The sequence below is a fragment of the Alligator sinensis genome, unplaced genomic scaffold (assembly GCF_000455745.1).
Source record: "Alligator sinensis unplaced genomic scaffold, ASM45574v1 scaffold144_2, whole genome shotgun sequence".
Taxonomy (NCBI): domain Eukaryota; kingdom Metazoa; phylum Chordata; order Crocodylia; family Alligatoridae; genus Alligator; species Alligator sinensis.
In genome coordinates, this window is record NW_005841872.1 from 1524665 (window position 1) to 1545949 (window position 21285).

A 21285-nucleotide genomic window follows, 5' to 3' on the forward strand; every position below is an offset into this window, starting at 1 on the left:
CTCCTTGGCTGGCCATTGCGCAGCCTTTTGGACTTCTCCCATGACCCTCGTCTGGATAATGACCAGCCAATTCACCAAACAATGGGATGACTGACCCTAGCCGCTCACTGGGCAGCTTTCTCCAATTGATATGCTTGTGGGGGTTGGCCCGTGTGCTGTCCGTCTGGCCGTCCTTCAGCCCTACTCAACACACCCCCTGTTGCAGCCCTTCAGACTGGCCTTCAGTTGTACTATGCGCCTTTCTTACACATAGCCCTTCAGGTCATAAAGACACCCCTACTCTGTGCGGACTCTACCTGTTCTATTGCATCCTCTCTGGGGCCTCACTGCTGCCTCCTCTCTGAGGCCACACTCCTGCCCACTCCCTCTGGGCCAAACATCTTCCCCCTCCCTAGGATCTCTAGGGTCTACACCGTGCCTGGCCCCCATACCTGTCCCTATGTCTGTGTAACTCACCAAAATGTGGGGGTTGGGGTTTTAAGGTGCCCCTCCTCGCCTTTCACCAGGGAGGTAACTGGCCTGGCATTTCTGGGGGACTGTCCCACCACAGACAGCCCCACCAGGCCACCCTTCCCTGGCAGGGTACAGTTTCAGGTCATGTCCAGGACCAGGAGCCTCTTGCCATCCTTGTAGCTCCTGCCTTTACCTCCAAGATGTTCCTGAGCAGCAACTCAGCTGGATGTTGTCTTCTCAGCTACTTGTAGCAAACTGCTGTCTCAGCCCTGTGAGCCTGAATCTAATCAGGGCTGGGCTGCACCAGCCAGCTGCCTGCTCCTAGCCTTAAATTGGGAGGCACCCAAAAGTGCCCTGCCACACTTCTCAAGTGCAGGGGGGCTGGACCCAATCATCTGTAAGGTCCCTTCCAGCCCCTAACATCTATGAATCTGTTTTTAACATGTTAAAATTGTCTCTCTTTTTTTTTTTTTCAGGCTGCTTTCAGGAGTGAAAAAGCTCTTTATATTTCAACTGAATGAGGGAAAGGTGACTGTGAGAAATGACATTATCGTAACTCATTTGACCCACGTAAGTTGTGTTGATCAACTAAGGTTCATCTTATTCCATGGTAATTCAGTGTGTTCTTTAGAAGGCTTGAATATTTAGGGGAAAGGAAATTTAAACTTCCAGTAGAAAACAAGTTTCCACAACAGTTGTTAATTTAAGAAAGTAATTTTGATTTAGATTTATTAATAACACTGAGGGATGCTTACCATGTTACAAGATTATCACAGAAGGTAAAAGTGGAAGTTGTTTTCAGGTTGTTTAAAAATTACTCTGTTAAATAATTTTGAAAAATTGTGTTTTGCAGAACTGCTTAAGGTCAGTGTTGGAGCAAATAGCTGCATATGGGCAAGTTGTGTTTAGGCTGCAGAAGTTTATTGATGAAGTGATGGGACACAGTTCAGAAAACCTAACACATGGGGCCCTTTCCACTCCCAAGAAAGCAACAGGTGCCCCATTTAGAACCTACCAAGCTTTTATGTGGTCCCTGTACAAGTACTTTATAAGCTTCAAAGAAGAACTTACTGAAATTGAAAAAAGCATAATCAATAAAGGTACAGTATAAAGGAAATTTTATAAGGGGTAACACAAATGTGGGAATTAAGCTACTGTACACATTTAAGTTGAAGGTAGTTGCATTTAAAATATATAGCCTTTAAAAACTTTATGTAATTTAAAATTGGCCTAAAATGTTCTCCATATACGATTTTCTTCTTTCCTAGATAAAACAATCACTCTTTCAATAGTAATAGATAAACTATTGCCACGACTGGCTCAGCTTAAGGTCCTTCACAAAGTTTTCAGCACAGGAGTAGCAGAAGTACCACCTGATACTCCAAATGTTCTAAGAGCATCTCATCTGCTTAATACACTTTACAAAGCCATTCTTGAATATGACAGTGTTGGAGAAGCATCTGAGCAAACAGTATGTATAACCTAATTTCCAAAAAAAACTACCTGTGTAGTACCAAAGGTATTTTGATTAAGGTTTTGTGGTGCGTTGGCTGAATACACCAGCCTGTCATCTCTGACTGTTTATAAAGCCTGTTAAGGCTACACACAAAGGCATGAACTGTTTCTTATCATCCATTTCCATTCTGACTCCTGTGGTTTCTGCTCAAAAAAGACTTACAGTACAATTCATGTGTATTGATTTATGACTAAAATGCATTCACAAAGTAATAAGACTGCACTGTGTCTGTCTGCTGGACATAAGCTGATGTTGCTGTAGTTTAACATTCTATTCAGACATGCTATTTAAAAAAAATCATACTCGGGCATAACATTTAAAAATGCTTATACAATTTCCTGGGTTTGCTTCTTTGCGGTATCTTGTCCTTTTTATGTGGGGAAAAATATATTTTTAATATTACTTTGTCCATTGTTCACAAGTTCTACCACAACTATTGCTTGCTTCTTATTTCAGGTGTCCCTCTTATTCTCTCTCTGGGTTGAAACAGTAAGACCATATTTACAGACAGTGGATGAGTGGATAGTCCATGGTAACTTATTTGATCCTGCCAAAGAATTTATTATTCAGAGGTAAGGGTGGTGATACTAAATTTTAATCCTTTTTTATTGTACAGTTATTTGCAATAAATTAATCTAGAATTAGTAGAGTTTTGCATTTATAGCTGGTTAATAGATTTTTTTTTTCTACTATGCAGCTTTACTTAAACTTTCTTCTGGTGTACAAAAAGTAAGGACAGTTGTTTCTAAAATTCAGCCTGTTGCATGAAGTAAGGAATGATGCTTTTTTGTTTTGTTGTGTTTACTGTTGAAAACAATTAATAGCTGACCATCAGAATTGCTACCAGACTCTTCAACATCCTGGTTGAGGATATTTCATATGTCTTCCCTTGGTGCTTCTGATACTTCAGGATTGCACTGTAAATGTATAGTTGCAGCTTCTTAGACATTCCTGAGCAAGCTTTAAACTTGGGTCCTGATAACAGGATAGTCATTGGTATCATGGGATTTAGCATGTGCTGCAAAATCCACGTGAGATTTTAGGTAAATACCCAGGGTGGCTTGGCATGTATGCTCTGCCATTGCTATGCTGGTATCAGTGCTCAGATTGCAGCTCAAATGTACCTCACCTTTGGGGTGAAGTATAGACGTACTCAAAGATTTTCAGTTAAAAAGGGCTCTCTCCTTGCTTGAGATTTGTTAACATACAGTTTATAATAACAGGTAACAAATAAGATATTGTAACTATAGACTATGCATTTAACTTCTTACGCAAATCATTTTAACTAATTTTTACTGGAAAGTGCTAAGGCAGAAGTTACAAAAGTATTATTGGTCATTGGTTAGGTATTAAATTTTAAGCTACTGCAAAAAATTACCAAGTTTTGTTGTATTCAATTTTGCTATAGTTACTTGTGTTAAGACTTTATAATATAATTTTTTTTATATTTTTTCAATAATTCTAAAGTTATGCTACTAAATCTTTGTAGCTATTGAAGATCCATGGATAAATTCTTGGATAAACTCTATTTTAAGTGCTCTGTCTAGTTACCAATACTTCTCCTGGACTTCAGTTAGATGTACAAGAGATCAAAACTAGTATGATGATCAGGGATCCTGGTTTTCTCTGATTAAAAAAAAAACAAATTCCCCATTTTCAGATTTAAAAAAGCAACCCAAAATGCCCATTTTTTTTTTTTTTTAGCAGAAAAACCAGGATCCCCGGTGATAACTGAAGTAATAATTTTGTGTGTGGTATCAGAAGTGCTTTTTTATTCCAAATCAAAAATTAAATATAAAGGAAAGATGGTTATGTTGCTTAGTAAGGAAGCTTTATTTATTTTTTTAAAAGAGAATGTATACTTTTTTTTCCCCTCCTTTCAGAAACAAAAATGTCCCAGTTAACCACAGAGATTTTTGGTATGCTACTTACACACTATATAGTGTGTCAGAAAAGACAGAAAATGAAGAGAAAATGAGTGATAATGCCAGTGCCAGTTCCGGCAGTGATCAAGCTCCCTCAAGCAGGCAGCACACCATGGTTTCCTTTCTGAAACCAGTTCTAAAACAAATCATCATGGCTGGAAAATCCATGCAGTTGTTAAAGAACCTGCAGTGCAAAGATGGTTCTCCACAGCAAACTGCATCGAGAGGTAAAAATGACAGTTGTGTGAAATACCATTCCTTAAAGTCTCTAATAGCATATGCATAGTTAGTGTATTGAGTATGTTGACATGTAATAACGGTATCATTCCAAATTTATCAATGATTGGGAACTGATTCATAGTTATAATGTAAGTCAGGGTATGGATTCCTAGCATTCCAAGGCAAATGGTCATCTTTGAAGCACTGAAGTGCTGTGGCTGAGATGCCAGGGTGTAGAAGTGACCACCCAGCCCAGTATGCCATGCACTTAGTGGGTGGAAGAGGATTTGCATCCACATTTTTGGAATGTGGTTGGGGTGTCCTCCCTCTTCTGTTCCTGGCTCACCTAAGCGTGAGTTCAATAACCTGAAGTTGACCAAAATTTGCAGCGTGTTTCCCTGACTTGGGGTGCCTAGGAGGCAGGAGTACTTGGACTCATATTTTTGGGTTCTCAGGGGCAGGTGGGAGCATGATAAGGAACCATGATGAAGTAGGTAATGATGACACTGCTTGTTCAATAAAATCTAAAGTAACTTACAGATAAAGTGGTAAAAAAAGGGAAAAAGTTGGGAGTGATGGTGAGGGGAGTAGAATTCTGGCCTCATGTCAGAGCAGCCAGTTTGCATGGTGGGATGCTTGGAGGACTGACCCTCATAATAGCACACTTGGTGTCTACATGTAATATTGACACAATGCAAAGCAGTTAACCAGTTCAAAATAATACTTGATTTTCTTTTTCCAGGTACACATCTGAACGATTCCTGGCAGCTTTTTAAACTTTTTATTTAAACTATTTTTAAATAGTTAATAGGCTTGACTGTCTGTCTGTTTCACAATTTAAGCATACATCCATATCCTGAGTGTCTCTACTAGTGCCTTTTTAGGAATACAGAACTTTCCTGAGCATGTTTGCATTTGTGGTTTGTAACTTCCTTTATAGTTTGAACATCATCTATTCTAAGATTTTTGATGTAGTCAGTCAGAACAAAGTTAGGATTTACATTTCCACTTAAAATAGGTTTTTTGGGAGTTTTTTGGTTTTGGTTTTGCTACTTCATTTTAATGTAGTTTTTGTTTAATGTTTTCCCTGTAAGATATATATATATATTTTAAAATCTGAATCCTAAAACTATGTTGTTTGAACAAGTGGTAGGTGAATCAGTTTATGGAAGAAAGGCAGCAGTTATAATTTGAGGAATATCTGTTGGTAATCTATCCAAAGAACTTAATGTAGCTATAGGCATGCTGACTTTGTGGTTTTTTTCTTATAATTTTATAGAAAGAACAGCAAGGGAATCAGTTTTGTTAAATTTATACAAATTTCTCTATCTGTGGAGGTAGTATAGGATGGTTTTGAACTCCTTCTCGGGTTTTTGTTTTTTTGGGGGGTTTTTGTTGTTTTGGTTTTTTTTAAAGGTTTGTGTTGGCCCTTTTGCCCTGAGCTGATAAACCATCTCAGTGAAAATGTCTTTGTTTACTATTAACTATACCTTGTAGATGATGTACTGTATTGACTGGATTCTAAGATGAGGTTTCTCTCCCACACCTACTCAGGTTAGGGGCACACATAACACTTAGGTCAGTTTAAATCTTAAGCAGACAGACATTCAAGCCTATTAAAAATAATTTAAAGGTGCCTGGAATAGTTCAGAAGTGTACCTGTAAAAAAAAAAAAAAAAAATCATAATAATAATACATTAAAAAGTTGAGTATTATTTTGAACTGTGGGGTGGGCAGGTAGCTGCTTTGACTTGTGCTTCAGCTACTACCCAGGTTGGGACCATAGCCACAACTGCTGTCTGCTCCCTCCACCACATACAACTTCTGCTCTCCTGTCTGCTGCTCTCCCTTCTGCTCCCCACTCTCATCACCCCCACTTCTCTGCACTGGCAGGCTTTGTGCATGCTGCAGCTTGGGACACTAAGCATGTCCCTATTCTACTCCTTTGGCAGTGGTGCACAGCCCACATAGTTGCTACGGGGGCTGGGCTGGGGCTATGGAGGCTAGAACAAGGATGGAGGCTACCAGTGTGGAGCAAGGGCGTGGGAAAGGGGAGCAGAGGCTGGTGGGGGAGCAGTGGAGTAGTGGTCCTGGGGCTGTAGGGTTGGGCAGGCACAAGAAGGGGCAAGCTGTTAACTCCCCACACCTCCCCCCACACATGCACACTGCCTGCACCTCTGCAGCGGTGGGAAGGATGAATTAAAGGCAACCTTACAATAATTAAGTTCTGTACATGGAAAATTATAACACATTTATCAATTTTCCATGTAAATTATTATTAATTATTTGGGGGTTGTGTTAAATTCAAGGTCATCTTGTATTCAAGTATATATGGTGTATACCTAGAGGGTCAGAGGGCCTATATTTTTCTGAAACAATGATAGTTAATATTTTAGACTCCGATTCAGCAAATTATTTGATCACGAGCCTAACTTTAACCATATAAATTGTCCTATTAAGTTCAAGGTTTAAAATTGAATGCAAGTATCTAAATGAATCGTGCCCAAAGTGCTCTTTGCTGCTGCATATAGAAATGTAACTGGTAAGATCAGGTTAATATTGTACTGCTCAAAGGTGCAAAGTTTACCCATAGTTGTTTTCTTAGAACAAAATTATCATAAGATTTTAATGTCTAATTCAGATGCAGAACGAAAAAGTTTATACACATTATTTCTGGAGTCTGTGCAGTCCCGTCTGCGGCATGGGGAAGAATCTGTTTCAGATATTATTACAGAACAGCAAGCGACCAAGCAGAGTTTGATAAAGATGCAGTCTATAGCTGAAAGACACTTGGAACTGGATGTTGTCCATGACCCACTGCTGGCTATTAACTTTGCCAGGTAATTGAGCAACTACCAGGTAACCAGTCTTGCTCCTGTGTTGTCAAGCAGCATCTTACCTTAGACTGATAGGGTAAAACTTTTTTGCTGCTACCTAAAGTGGACAAGCCCAAGGAGACGGAGAGCTCTGTGAAGTGTTGTCTTAGTTCCAAAGTGATAAATGGCCAGAGTTAACTTCAAGAAAGTATGAAGTGAATATGCTAGAAGGATTTTACAAATATCTGCTATATCTAGTTTCACTTGAATTGATTAGTGTAGAAAAATGGGAATTGTCTTTTAGCGTACCAGTTTCTATTACAAAGAATTAAATTAATTATACTATGATAATGACTCTTATTTGATAGTAAATACAGCAAAAGCTGTATTAACCAACATTTTATTAACCGGAAAACTCTATTAACCGACATCTGAGGGACGTGGCAAAAGCAAAACCAGAAGCACCACTTCCGGGTTTCGCCACTGCTGCGAGCAGAGTTCTTGCCACTTCTTCGGTCCACAGCCCAGGGCAAAGCAGCCTGCTCAGGGCCCCCCTCCCTGTCCCCTGGCACACTGATGCCAGGGAGTGTACCAGACGGTGCACATTTGATTAACTGGAATATTTGATTAACCGGCATCCCCCATTCCCAGGGGGTGCCGGATAACAGCGCTTTTACTGTACTTGTAATATGCATATTTATATATTTTTATAACTTCTTTTATTTGAATTGGTGTTTCCCTTCAGCAGATTACCAGAAAAATATATTATTGATTCTTTTGTGGGTCTAAAGTTTAGCTTAAATGTTACAGAAAAAATCTGATTACCATAAAAATCCTTATTTCTTCATTTAGAGCAGGGATGGCTTTAGTAAATTTCTGTACGTCCCTTCGGCAGGTGTAACGTTAACAACATTCTGAATCATCTGACTCAGAACATAATTTGTGGCAAGAAAGAAATATAGCCATTTATTTCTTTTTTAAACACTATTAGGCAGCTTAGTGTTACACCTTCTGGAAACGTTTGAATATAGTGAAAGGTGCCTCTTGGTGGTTCTTTTCTATTATTATTATTATTATTTGTTTGTTTGTTTGTTTATTTATTTTTATTATTATTTTTAGTCGTTGTTGTTAGAGGTGCACTGATGCATAAGTCCATATCATATCAGCACCACTAAAAGAAAAGTTGACATTATTGGCAGTCTGCTTTTTTTTTTTTTTTTGGCTGATGTGGCCGATTTAATGTCGCTGATAAATGCTGCATACATGTGTATGCATGTGCACATGCAGCATGCACGTGGCCAGCCTGGAAGCTTGGAGAGTGGCGTCTGGCCAGTAATTTTGTTGTGGAGAAAGGGCAGAGGGGAGGGAAATGGCATGGGAGGGTGGGGTGCAGATTGAGGCCCCCACAGTGAGGGAGGGAAGAGCTTACCTGGGGCAGGGCAGCAGGTGCTGTACAGCTGGGGCAGGGCATGGGATGGAGCTGCAAGCAGCTCATCCGGGTGGGGTGCAGGGAGTGGGGGACAGCTCCTGCTGCTGCATGCACCCCCAGAGAAGGCATGCGTCCCCCAGAACTGTGTGCAGGGTGAGAGTGGGTTGCCACTGTGGGCTGGGGGTGATGCCAGGCTCTTCCTGACAGGGGCTGAGTTGGGGTTGCACTTGGAACATGTGGCAGTGCTGGGAGGGGGGCTACAGCCACCATAAAACAAGCCCGCAGCGGGCAGTCCACCCTCACCCTGCACGCAGATTTGGGGGGCACATGCCCCCCAGGCCTCCCCTGGGGTTGTGCAAAGCAACGGGAGCTGCCCCTGCTCCCTGAGTGCCCCCAGACAAGCCACTTGCGGCTCCGTCCCATGCTTCACCCCGGCGGCTCTGTCCATGCCCCACCCCAGCCGGACAGCACCTGCCCCAGTCCCAGACCCCCAGCAGACTTACCAGCTGGATGCTGCCAAGATGCATATCGGCAATCAGATCAGTATCAGCTGATAGAGCTCATTAATAATTGGTATCTGCCCAAAAAATCTTTATTGGTGCATCCCCAATTTATTCTTTTAAAGAGAATGCTTCTAAGGGTGGAAGCAGACATTGCCTTTGAGCTGCCATAAACATTTTTATGGCAGCACAAAACAAAAATAAATATACATCTATAACTTGTGTCTCACCACAGTGTAGTCAGAACTGAAGGTGGTAATAATTTGTGCCCATTTTATTGTGGTAGATGTCTGTTTGCTTTATGGCTAGAGTGTGTGGGCAGCCTGGAGCATTAAGGGTGTCTACAATGGACTTTGAATGTAGAGTTGCAGAACGTTCGTCACTCTTCCTAGCTTTTCAGTCACTTAGCCATATAGATAAGCCCTATGATTCAGCCTTTGCATCTATGAAAAAAAAGTTTTTTTTCCCCCTTGCTCTTATATATAAGTTATCCAGATCTTGAATTCAAACATAAGAGACCATGGAACTTCTCGCCTATTTATTCATTCCTCGGAGCAGGAGGGCTGACTGACTCAGCTAGTTTATGGTTGTACAGGTTGGAAGTGAGTCCCTTCCTGTATAAGAGCATGAAGGAAATTAGAGTAATTGTTATTCTGAGGGTGTAACAATGCCTCCTAGTACAGGTGGCAGATGGTACAGCTTATCTACTACCTTCTCCTTTTATTGGGTCACAGTTTATCCCTAAAGGCCATATAAGAATACCTGTTACTTGGGAGTTTTCAGTATTTTTACTTTTTAAGAAGTAAATTCTAGAAAGATTCCAAGATACTCCATCATGAGTTTGAGTTAGTTACAGCATGCAATCCAAATGAAGAGTTTTGTTCTACATAGGTGGTATGGATGACCATGTGGCTAAGTTACGACATGAACACCATTTTGTTAACAGTAACTATAGTGAGAAAAATTTACCTTTGCAAGGCATCTTTTTAAGTAAAAACCCCTAAATGAGACCACTACGTTTTGAATATAGAACACTCTTTTGGGAGGTATTCTAAGAATAACTTTTGTCTTTTATTTTAACTAGTGGTTTTCAGGCTGTTCTGTGGAACCCTGGAGTTCTGCAATAGGTCATCGGGGGTTCCAGAAAGATTGGGGGTAATGGCAGAGAGGGCTAGAAGGTGGTGCACCACCATTGCCAGGCCATGTCCCCTGGCTCTGTAGAAGGGGTAGGGGTTCCACAAATTTTAGGAAGTTTGAAAACCACTGACCTGAGCAATGTGTTTTCCTTTTTAAGGTTGTATTTAGAGCAGAGTGACTTTCACGAGAAGTTTACTGGTGGGGATGTTTGTGTGGATAGATCTTCTGAATCTGTGACATGCCAGACATTTGAACTGACGTTGAGGTCTTGCCTTTATCCTCACATAGACAAGCAATATTTGGAGTGCTGTGGCAATTTAATGCAAACTTTAAAAAAAGATTACAGGTAAGAAATGAAATTGAGCCTTATTTTTTTAAAGGCATGTTTCTTATCTTTCACATTCTACTGTAAAAGCAGTAGTTAAAGAAAATCTATCTTCTTTGATAAATAATAGAAAAAGCGTTAAATGAAGTGACAACATTTTTCTAATCATTCTGTTCACTCTTTTATGTCTTATCTACATAGTTTTTAAGTGGCCATATAAACTGATTACATCTGTGGAATGAGTAGGAATCACTTAAAAAAAAAAAAAAGATAACTTCATATAGTATTAAGTACTTCTGTTTACTAAAGTATTAACATTTGCAACTTTTTGTGTTTTTACTATGTTGTGTTTCGTATCCTTTGAAAGTGTATGAAACCCTAGCACCATTTAAATTGCTGGCAAAATGTTTAACTTAAGTGAGACTTTAGGAGATTTCATTCCCTTAATAGCCTAATCAGGTGAAGCTGCAGAGATTACTCAATTTTGAACTTAACTATAATATAGGCAGTACTACAGAATTAGTTGCATTATTTTAAAATAAAATGGCATTGATATCTGAAGTAGTTCCAGGACATCACTTTTCTCTAATCTGTCACTAGTCCTTATGGCTCCATTCATTGTTGCACCTGTACATTGCACAGTCATTTACTGTGTTTATTCTTACAACATTCCTAAGGTAGGGAGGTAATAGTCTCCTATTTTTCAACACATTGAGAGGTGATAGTAAAATTGGGACTTTTGTTTAAGTGCCTGTATTTAAGCAAAAGTCCCTTTTTGAAGTTGGAGTTTTTCCCATGCTCTGCATTTTTTAGTGATATATGGCCCTGTGTACATAGCTTACTTTGTGTAGCAGTGGTGTCCTTGTGCATGCTGCACTGTTCCAGATGGGCTGCCTTCCAGAAGCAACATAGCCATATTTGCATGGTGCTTCAGACAGCATAATTGGCACTGCTGAGTGACAGGGCTTGTCAGTCTGCTCCTGTGTTGATTAGCTTGGCTGTAGCACTGTTACAGCTTAGAAGGTATGCTGCCTGGAACAGTATAGTGCAGTTGGCAATTTATCGCCCACATGCTGGTTCCTGCCCACAGAACCATTTTATTCAGCATCTGGATGTCAGGCATTGGAGACATCCAGCAGCAGATGGCTTTGGCAGCACTCACTTTTCCATGTTCCTCTGGGGAACATCAATGGACAGATGCTCTTCCCAGGCCGCTGCGCAGCAAAGTAGTTGTGGTGCATGGGTCCTAGCACCTTTTTTTCCTGCTTGCTTTTAACCTGAGCTGAGTCATTCTGGCCCACAGCTGAGAAAGGTAACTGACTGCTGGTGTAGTGTTTGTGTGCTGCTACAAGACACAGTGGGCATCTTTATACGTGTTCAGGAGTGTGGGAGTGTGAGGGTAGAGAAGGGACACTTTAATTAGAATGACTCTCAAGAGCCACTCTAATTTAAAGCTTCTGCATTGTCTGATGTGTTCAGTGTCCTGAACTTCAAAATGGCAACAGGACAAGCTTTAGTTAAAATGCCTCCACTGCCATTCTGAAGCACAGGGACACTGAATACATGCGACACTGAGGCTGTTGTAGCATGCTAATCAGTACGCTCCAGCAAACTTAATTAATTGAGTCTGCTCCAACATGTTTTAATTAGAACACGTTGGAGTAGGTGTCAGGCACGTGCGTAGGTGTCCGGGGAGCCCAGTGCATAGACACGACCAATATTTTCTCCCATAAGGTTATTCTTGGCAACCAAGGACTCATTTTAAGAAAATACTCATAAGTAAATCAGTGGCACTACACTTTAAAGCTAAGAATGAGACTTTAGTACCTGTGCTAGATGTGGGTCCAAATGGTACCTGTGTAGGAATACAAGAATCTATCAAAGTTTACTGAAGTATGCCATTCAGTTTGGAGTTCTTGTAGTGAAGATGCATCTAAAACAAGGACCAGCAGCCTTTTTAACAAGCTGCAGGTTGGAACCAGCCTGGCTCCAGTTCAGTGAGAGCTGAGTGACTTTGGCTGTCAGTGTCAGAGGGCTTTCCCTGCCAACACTGCTTCCCCAGCCCCCTGCTCTCAAGCTGCGGCTTCAGTGCATCTGGGCAGTGGCCCTGGCAACAGGGCCAAATAGCTGGCAGTTGCTTCCTCAGTGCACTCAGTGCAAGTTGCTTCCTCAGTGCAAAATGCCACTTCTCTCTGTTCCTAAGCTGTGGCGCAGCTACCCATTGGCTAAAAGCTGCACCCATGCTGCAGCCAGGGGACTGAGGAGAAGTGACAGCAGTGGTACAGGTGGTGCTTTCAGCAGGCCAACCTTAGCACAGCTCCTTGCTGCTTGGCCCGGGTATGAGCCAAGGCACAGGTGAAGCCCTCTGGTTCTGCGGGCTGGTTCCAGGATATGGATCTGAATCTTGACCGTATGTTGCCAACCGCTGGTCTAAAGGGTTATAGTATATGGTATTTCATTTGATGTTAAACTAAGACTTAACAGTGAAAGTTGAAGAAATGTTCATATACTTGTGTTTCTTATTTAGGCTAGTAGAGTACTTGCAAGCAATGAGAAACTTCTTCTTGCTTGAAGCTGGAGATACTATGTATGATTTCTATACATCTATCTTTGATAAGATTAGAGAAAAAGAAACTTGGCAGAATGTATCATTCCTAAACGTTCAGCTACAGGAGGCAGTTGGTCAGCGTTACCCAGAGGACAGTTCAAGGTAAAATGCATTAAATTGTTTACAGTAATAGTAAAAAAACTGAATTCCTTCTCTCTCCCTGTTGAAATAATAAGTTAATGTAATACATAAGTATTCTTTTTGCTCTTATTTGTCAGCACAGTGAAATTCCTCTTACTTAGCATGACACTGGATTATTATGCATAGTAGTAAAATATTTAAATAGTAGACTGGCAGTAAGCTAATGATTTTCAGTTAATATTGTAATATTCATTTCAATTGTACCTACAGACATTTGCTTTTACTCTTCCTTCACACAAGCTCTGTTATTTATTCACTTGCAGTGATGTTTTTTTCATAAATCTTATTTCTTTTATAACATTTTTCTAAAGAAGCCCTGCACAGAGATAATCTTAACCACTCATTTCTTTCCAGATAATATTTAATCATTGATATTTAACAGTGGTAAATTAAAGCAAAAATCTTAAGTAAAAGAACTACCTGCTAGTTCTTTTAGCAAACCATTGCTAACTAGAGTCCTTGTTTCTTTGCATAGGCTATCTATATCTTTTGAAAGTGTTGATACAGCAAAGAAGAAACTCCCTGTCCATACCTTAGATGGCTTAACTTTGAGCTACAAGGTAAAACCCAGTCACAAAATAATGCTCTTACACCTTTAATTTTAAAACACTTGAAATAAGCTCCATGAAATTAAATACTCTTAATTTTCTTCCCTTACACTTTTAGGTCCCTTGGCCTGTGGATATAGTTATAAGCTTAGAATGTCAAAAAATTTACAATCAAGTGTTTCTTCTCTTATTACAAATAAAGTGGGCTAAGTACAGTCTAGATGTTTTACGATTTGACGGTAAGAAATTTCTTGAACAAGAGATTCTGTTTTTAAATCTATTACTGAATCTAAGGTCTTGTTTTAGGGCATGTCGGTAGATATAGTTTAAGGTTAAACTTGATAACTCTATAAAACTCCATATTGGGATTGGCTGCAGGGTTTGATCTTATGGGGATAAGCAAGGTACAGGGAGTAAGGGGCTCACCTATAGCTTTTGCAACCCTATCAGGCAGTTCTGCTTGAAGGTATTCAGAATTGTGTCTTCTAATTGTTAAAATGTATTTAAAATTGTAAGCATCTGGCTAAAGCCTGACACATTCTATCTCTTAGGCTGGCGACATGTTTGTGTAACTTGTGGGGTTTTTTAATATGTATTTTATGTTGACTCCTTGGCTCTCGCCTACCTCTTTACTTTAGCACAGGGGTGGCCAACCTGCAGCATGGGTGCCACAAGTGGCATGAGCAGCCTCTGTGTGGCATGCAGTAGATCAGGGAGGGAACAGGGAACACAGGTTACAGGTAGGGCAGGAAGCAGAAAATGGAGTAACAGATCAGGAAGGGGATCGGAGTTGCACTCAGAGGGTGCAGGGTTGACTTTGTGGCATGCCTGCCAAGAAGGTTGGCTCCTACTGTTTTAGCATGTAGCAAATGGCAGTTGCACATACCTTGTTCCTCAACCACTTCTCTATATATTCTTCACATAAGTAGTTCTTAACAAAACATCTGAATTGGGAAGGGGGAAAAGCTGTTTCAGTGTATTTATGTGCAGATACTTGATAAAAAAAATGGAGAAATTTCAATTTTTAAATACAGTTGTGTATACCATGTGCTCATACTAACATCTTTCCTATTTTGGGGGTTTTTTTAGAACTAGTTAGTGCTGCAGAAAAGCCACAGCTCAAGGAAGGACCTTTATTACAACAAGAGAGAGTTCCTCAGTTTGGACCACACACCGAGCTTATAAAACAACAAATTCATCGCATGTTCCTCTTACGTGTGAAACTCATGCATTTTGTAAACAGTTTGCACAACTACATCATGACCAGGGTTTGTCTCTCTATAATAATCTCTCTCACTTTAAGAATTTCAAACTGCACATGTAGTATTGCTAGTTATTCAGAATAATTTTTGACTAAACCTCTGTGTACAGTTAAATCTTTTTTTTTTTTTTTTTTGAACATTTACATTCAAACTTTAAAATAAATGTTTTCCTGGATTTTAAGAAAGACAATCTAAAGTCAGTTTAGCAAATGCTAAACTGTATTTTAATGTGTGCTGTTCAGTATATTGATAGTAACATTTTTTTTATTTTTCAATATTTTCCCCCCCAAAGCCTTAGTGTGCTCTAATGCTGAGTATTCATTGGCTCACTGTTCTGTTCTTTTCACCCCAGCTCTCTGGGTAGATTAGGGGCAAAGCTCTGTGGGATGCAAGAGGACTAACTACACTCTCACTTCTTGAGCTGTTAGAGATTTTTAAAGTACTCTGGTGGATGGTGTGGGGGATAGCTGCACATCTCTGTCACTGATGTGCTCAGTGTTTGAAGTGCTCCAAATTGGAGTGGGATTTGGAGAGCCCCAAATGTATGTCTCTCCATGGCCTGATGAGGTTCTAGACAACCTGGAAGAGAACGGGCATTCCAGGCACTGAGGTACTCTATACATTTAAATGCTCATGGCTGTCTTTCTTTTAAAGATTCTTCACAGTACAGGCTTGGAGTTTCAGCATCAAGTAGAAGAAGCCAAAGATTTAGATCAACTGATAAAAATTCATTATAGATACCTGTCTACAATCCATGATCGCTGCCTTCTGAGAGAAAAGGTGTGCGAAGTAAAACTAAAAGTTGTAACTGCAGTTGAACACGGCAGAACATATTTTTATTAAGTTATGCATTGTGTCTTGGGTTTTTTAATATAAGTATGGTTAGGAGAGGCAGTGCCTTTCCAAAATGCATATTGAGACCTGCTTTCCCTTGTAAATCTCTGACTTGACTCTTTGGTCACTTCAGTTATATTTCAAATGTTACTTGGGTTATATCTGGTTAGGAGATGTGGTGAATGGAGAGTGGGTGGGAATTTGAACAAATTGTAAATGTACCTGGAAATATATTTAAGATTGTCTGCTACAGTAACAGAAATGGAAGGTAAAGAGAATTCCTGTCCTTCATAGTTCTACCATGTTACTGATATGATCCATTACAGAGGTAGCAAAGTCTGAATTGGCTGTACCCAAATATTTAAATAGTTACTTCACTGTTAAATGCAGCAGTTGTATAATCTAAGATATTTAATCTATGGTCATCCAATTTAAAAGTTCCTATAAGAGATAGGAGAGCAAATGGGGTTTACCAAGTATAAATAAGGCCAAGAAATATGATTACATTTGTTTTTTCAGATTTGTCACTTGTGGTATTTTTAAATGTCAACACTAGATTTGACACCTGGGTACTTCACAGGTGATACACTTGCTACATGGGGTAGCACTCTAGTATTTTATCTTTGGTTGCATTAGGCATCATAAAATAGTCAAGCAGAATGGAACATAAAGATCATAAAATTGATTCAAATTAAAACACGCACTTTGTACTGTCACTTTATGGCCTGCTAAAATAATAAAATCCTACCCACAACTACTTTCATTTTAATTCTCCTTTTTAGGTTAGTTTTGTAAAAGAAGCTATAATGAAAGTACTGAACTTGGTACTGATGTTCACAGAACGTTGGCAGGCTGGTTTGGGGGCTTGGAAGTAAGTATATATCAATAAACTTTTATAATGTGATTACTTCACAGTTCTGGCTTTTTCTGGAGCACTTCTTTTTGCATGAAGTGATGTTACTTTGTATTGCTTAGTGGAAGATAATTAGGAAAAATAATGGAAAAAATGAAATGTGTGATGCTTCATCACCTGCATGTACCTGCTGCTTCTTCTTACTGAAAAATCAAACTATTTTTCAGTAAGAAGGGTGAACTCTATAAGAAAGTTACTTTTTTTCCTCTGTTAGCCATAATGAAGTGAAAGGCTCAGTTATCCTCCTTGTGCTCTAATTTTCTGTCTAAGACTTAGCTTTAACATCACTGGCAGTGAATATTGACATTCATTTGTTTTTATGAGGACTGCGGACTTGACCTCATTCTAGTGTGTTCTGAAGGCAGGAGAATGGAAAAAGTGTTTAACTTCTTCTGGTCTGATGTGTTCTTCCTGAAGTCTCCCATTTATGTGCAGACTGTCTAGGATAAGAACCTTGTCCTAGGTCTGAGAGTTGGGAAACCTGGCATTATTAAAGTAGCTGGAAGCTTTTTTGCCAGTTACTTCAATGGAGGCAGGGTTTCATTTGGAATGTTCAGAACATTTAGAATGTTCATTTAGAACATTTAGAATGTTCAGAACCTCCCTTTGCCAGAAATAAGCCCTCTGTTCTTGTAAGCGAGGTACTTCTTATAAGAAACACTGCTTTTCCTCCTATGATACCTGTTATGTCTATGTGAGCACATGATGAGAAGTTCACCCAAGCTGGGATTTATACAAGGGCTGGCCTAACCACTTCCATTGATGCCAGAACCCTACCCCTAACTTATAAGCAGGGATCCTGCATTTCTGTGGTAAAAAAATCTCCAATTTTCAATTTAAAACGAAGTAACCCAAAATCCACAGTTTTCCATGATTAAAATGACACCTCTCTGTCTCTCTCTCTCGATAGATAGATAGATATAGATATATTTATATCTATACATATGTCTATATATAGATATATCTATATAGCTATACCTATGTATTAGTGGTGTGTCATTTTAATCATGGAAATTAATTAGTGGTGTGTCATTTTAATCGTGGATTTTAAGTTACTTTTTTTAAACTGAAAATTAGTGGGAGGGGGGGTGGTTATCAGAGACCAGGATCCCTGCTTATAAGATAGTGTTGTATAGTTTAGTTGATAAGGGAATCAATTAGCCTGTTCTTTAAGTTTGTTCAGCCTTTCAGGCTCTCAAGTGTTAAAGTGAGATCTGTTTTTTGCCTTCTGGAGTCCGTTTCCTACTAGGGAGGGACAAAAGGAGCACATCTTCTCCAGGCAGGATTTAACTTGTTAGATACCTACTACAGGGTGGTAGGAAGGATACTTTATTATTTATATTGTGGTAGTGTCTAGAAGCCACAATCAGGAATCGAGACTATTGTCCTGATACACCTGAAAAATACTGCCTTAAAGCTTTCAGTAAACAGAGCTTTTATTTTTCATCATTTAGAAAGGAAGGTTAAGTAATCTTATGTGGATTATAAATAATTATTAACCTGTTAATTGAATTGAACTGCGCTTCTTTCTTAGGATGGAATCCATAGAGAAGATGGAATCTGATTTTAAAAATTGTCACATGTTTCTTGTAACAGTTCTAAACAAAGCAGTCTGCAGAGGCTCTTTTCCTCACTGTGAGTATACAGAACATTTTTAATGCAATTGGCATTTAATGTACTGATGTATACCCTGGATTTTACGTGGAAAACTTTATCAGGAATTTATGGGATGGGACTGTATTTAATGTCTCTTAATACATTCCAATTTGTACATTTTCCCATATAAAGATGAGATAAGGTTCAGATATTGGAAACATTCTCTTCTGATGATACTTCTAGTTTTCTTAGTACTGTCTGTTTGGCAAACTCACCGTCTCTGGCCTCTGCCTTTTAAGACCACTGCTTCTCCAGGTGTGCTGTTTTCTGAATCAGCAGTGTTACAGGGCTTCAGGTAAGCTAACTAGCACTGTGAGTGACTGGGTCATTTAGCCAGTGCCCATGCTTATTAGTCTGCCCCTGGCAGAATGTGGACCTGGCTGTACTGCTTCAGTTTAGGGAGGCAGCCTACACTGGGCAGTGCGATGTGCCTGTGGCCCTTGCTGCTGGGGATGGTAAATTTACTCTGTAGATGTACTCCTTGAGCATTTGTCATGCTTTGTTAATGAACAGTGGAACTTATTTCGTTTGGCCTAATCCTCTGAAAGAGGATGAATGACAAGGGTACACAAATACCAAAATAATTGATTTCAATCATAATTTATGATTTTGCCAAAGGTCTTAACGTGCCAGTTGGAATAAAACACATGATGATTAGACACTTGGTTACTTGTCACTAACAATGGCTGACATATTGAAAAGAAAATTTGTAGTCAAAGCTGGTCACATTCAAACATAAATTGCATAGTCTTGATTTACATTTTTATTATGTTTGTAGTGATTAAAATGTTTATAATGCCTACTACAGACTAAAGAGAGTTATTACGTTTATTTCATCTCATCAGAATTGATGTCCTAAAATGGGTAAAAGAACCTGCAACATCGTATTTTTAGCAGTTCAGTAGTATTTAGCAATATCATTTCTTCTTTTATAGCACCATAATCTTGTATGGTGAAATGCATGTGAAAAAGGAGACTGTACTTACCCTGACACATTTCCAGGAGATCCATTTACGTCTGTTAGGATTCGAGAGTTCCATTTTATTTTCTTTGTTAGCTATTACAGCTTTAATGTGTCACAATGAGGTAGTGCTTCAGTCTTAAACATTTTGATTTCTAGTGAGAATATCACCTTTGTGTAGCATTATTGCAGACCTATGACCACTTCACGAAGTGTTTAGAAGTAAATAAGTGCACTTTAAGTACTCTTAGAGTTAAGAATAAAATATTTGACAACGTGATAGCGGAATATGTTGATGTCTGAGACTGCAAGAATAACACCAACTGAATTTCTTTTAAATTGTATTGTTTTTTCACCATGACAGGGTATCTGGATATGGTGATTTATAATTTCAAGAGCATAAATATACAGGAGCAGAACCTAGATTAGCTATATTGATGTAAATTTATTAGTGTAAACATGAGATTCTGCTCTCAGTGTTGGTTCTGCTGTTAGTGGTATTATTCACTTGTGTGTGTTTTTACACATTTTATGAAGGATGAAGTTTAGATTTTAATTGTACTGTAATTAAGGTTCCACACAGTCATCTGAAGGGTGCTTTACTAGTGATTACATAATTAACAGTTCAGCCACTATGTCATTACTTTAAAAATTCATCCCAGGTACAGTGCCTGATACAGTTGCAGAACCTTGGGCATTATTTAATTATAAAGTCTGTCTTATCTGCCTCATAAAACTATAAATTTGACAATTTACAGTAAACATTTGTAGACTGATTAATTCTAAGCCTTTAAAATGTTTTTTCACAGTGGAGTCTTTAGCCGTGTCACTCATGGCTGGCATGGAACAAAGTTAACTCTACTGAAATGCATTGGATTATTCAAGAACAGAGTTCCAGCAGCATTCTCTTTCAACACTGTATTTATTTAAAACTGTGAGCATTATTGTGCTTATGTTCTGAAATACATATGTATGTAGATAAACTACATTAGTCTGAAATTGTGTATAATGTTTGAAACTGTAAATGATGTACACTATTTAAGTATACTAGTTGTAGCTGTATTATTTCCATATGTATTTATATGCTAAAAACTTCATTTATATTAAGTGAATTGACCTTATTTGAAAATGCATAAAATCTCATGTTTGTAAAAAGAGTAGTAGTCACTATTTTGTGAAAGTGTTTTTCTGATTTTTAAGGCTCCATTAATTTTGCAAACATGTTTTACCTCCAAGCATCTTGGCGGAATAACTGTTCTTAAGAATATTTTTATACCTGAGAGCAGCATTGTTACACATTGTACAAACGTTGATCATCTTAATGCTAGCTTAGTGCTAGGTTGGAGTTTGGAGCAGTCACACCTAGAAGTCTAGAAACCTTCTCTGATTGTCCTCCACCTGCACAACTGTGACTTGTCACTAGAGCTAGGAAGGTCCCTTCCAGCCCTCCTTTTTTATGATTAAGGGCCTACCTGATTCATTGAGGCTGCCTCCATATTTCATGGTCCTTGCACAACGTTGGGCACCATGTTTGCAGCAAAGCACAGCAGGCCCCTCACACCTCTGGCCATGGGGCCCTGGAAGCCCTGCCCCTCCCCAGAGATCAACATATGGCCATCTGTCAATTTCTGGGGAGGGGCAGGACTTTTAAGGCCCCACAGCCAATTTACCCTCCCTACCCCCATGCTCCAGGATGCCAGGGCTTCCAGCCCCCTTTTTTGTTTGCACCGGCCTCTCTTTATCCTCTGCTGGCTCGCTGCTGTTTTCCCAGGATTTTTCATGGGGGAACTACCAAATTCATGGTTTCTGCAAAAAATGCAAAATTATAAATTTGATAGGTCCCTATCTATGATTTTTCTATGCTTCACCCATAACCTTGGCCACCACAACACCAGTGTTTTAGACTGCAGGGAGGGGAGGGAGACAGCAGGGTCCCTTGAGAGCGAAGCTGAGGCACTCGGCCGGGAGCTGTGCAGGGAGATCGCTGCCCACCTGGTGCCTGGGCTCACTGTTGCACGCATCTGGGCATCTTTTGGTCAAAT

The 21285-nt window shown here is 39.5% G+C and overlaps 1 protein-coding gene across 1 annotated transcript in view; it reads left to right on the top strand.

Annotated features, from left to right (window-relative positions):
• TUBGCP5 (tubulin gamma complex associated protein 5) overlaps nucleotides 1–20377 on the top strand; it is a 43505-nt gene extending 23128 nt beyond the window's left edge. Inside the window, exons 9-23 of the mRNA XM_006017050.3 lie at nucleotides 930–1023; nucleotides 1307–1553; nucleotides 1722–1924; nucleotides 2426–2541; nucleotides 3853–4121; nucleotides 6755–6953; nucleotides 10153–10341; nucleotides 12848–13030; nucleotides 13545–13629; nucleotides 13736–13856; nucleotides 14707–14885; nucleotides 15534–15659; nucleotides 16496–16584; nucleotides 18161–18261; nucleotides 20053–20377. Of these exons, the coding sequence (XP_006017112.1) occupies nucleotides 930–1023; nucleotides 1307–1553; nucleotides 1722–1924; nucleotides 2426–2541; nucleotides 3853–4121; nucleotides 6755–6953; nucleotides 10153–10341; nucleotides 12848–13030; nucleotides 13545–13629; nucleotides 13736–13856; nucleotides 14707–14885; nucleotides 15534–15659; nucleotides 16496–16584; nucleotides 18161–18261; nucleotides 20053–20099 (2248 nt within the window). The 3' untranslated portion in view covers nucleotides 20100–20377. The remainder of the gene's footprint in view (nucleotides 1–929; nucleotides 1024–1306; nucleotides 1554–1721; nucleotides 1925–2425; nucleotides 2542–3852; nucleotides 4122–6754; nucleotides 6954–10152; nucleotides 10342–12847; nucleotides 13031–13544; nucleotides 13630–13735; nucleotides 13857–14706; nucleotides 14886–15533; nucleotides 15660–16495; nucleotides 16585–18160; nucleotides 18262–20052) is intronic.
• Nucleotides 20378–21285: the final 908 nt, after the last annotated feature.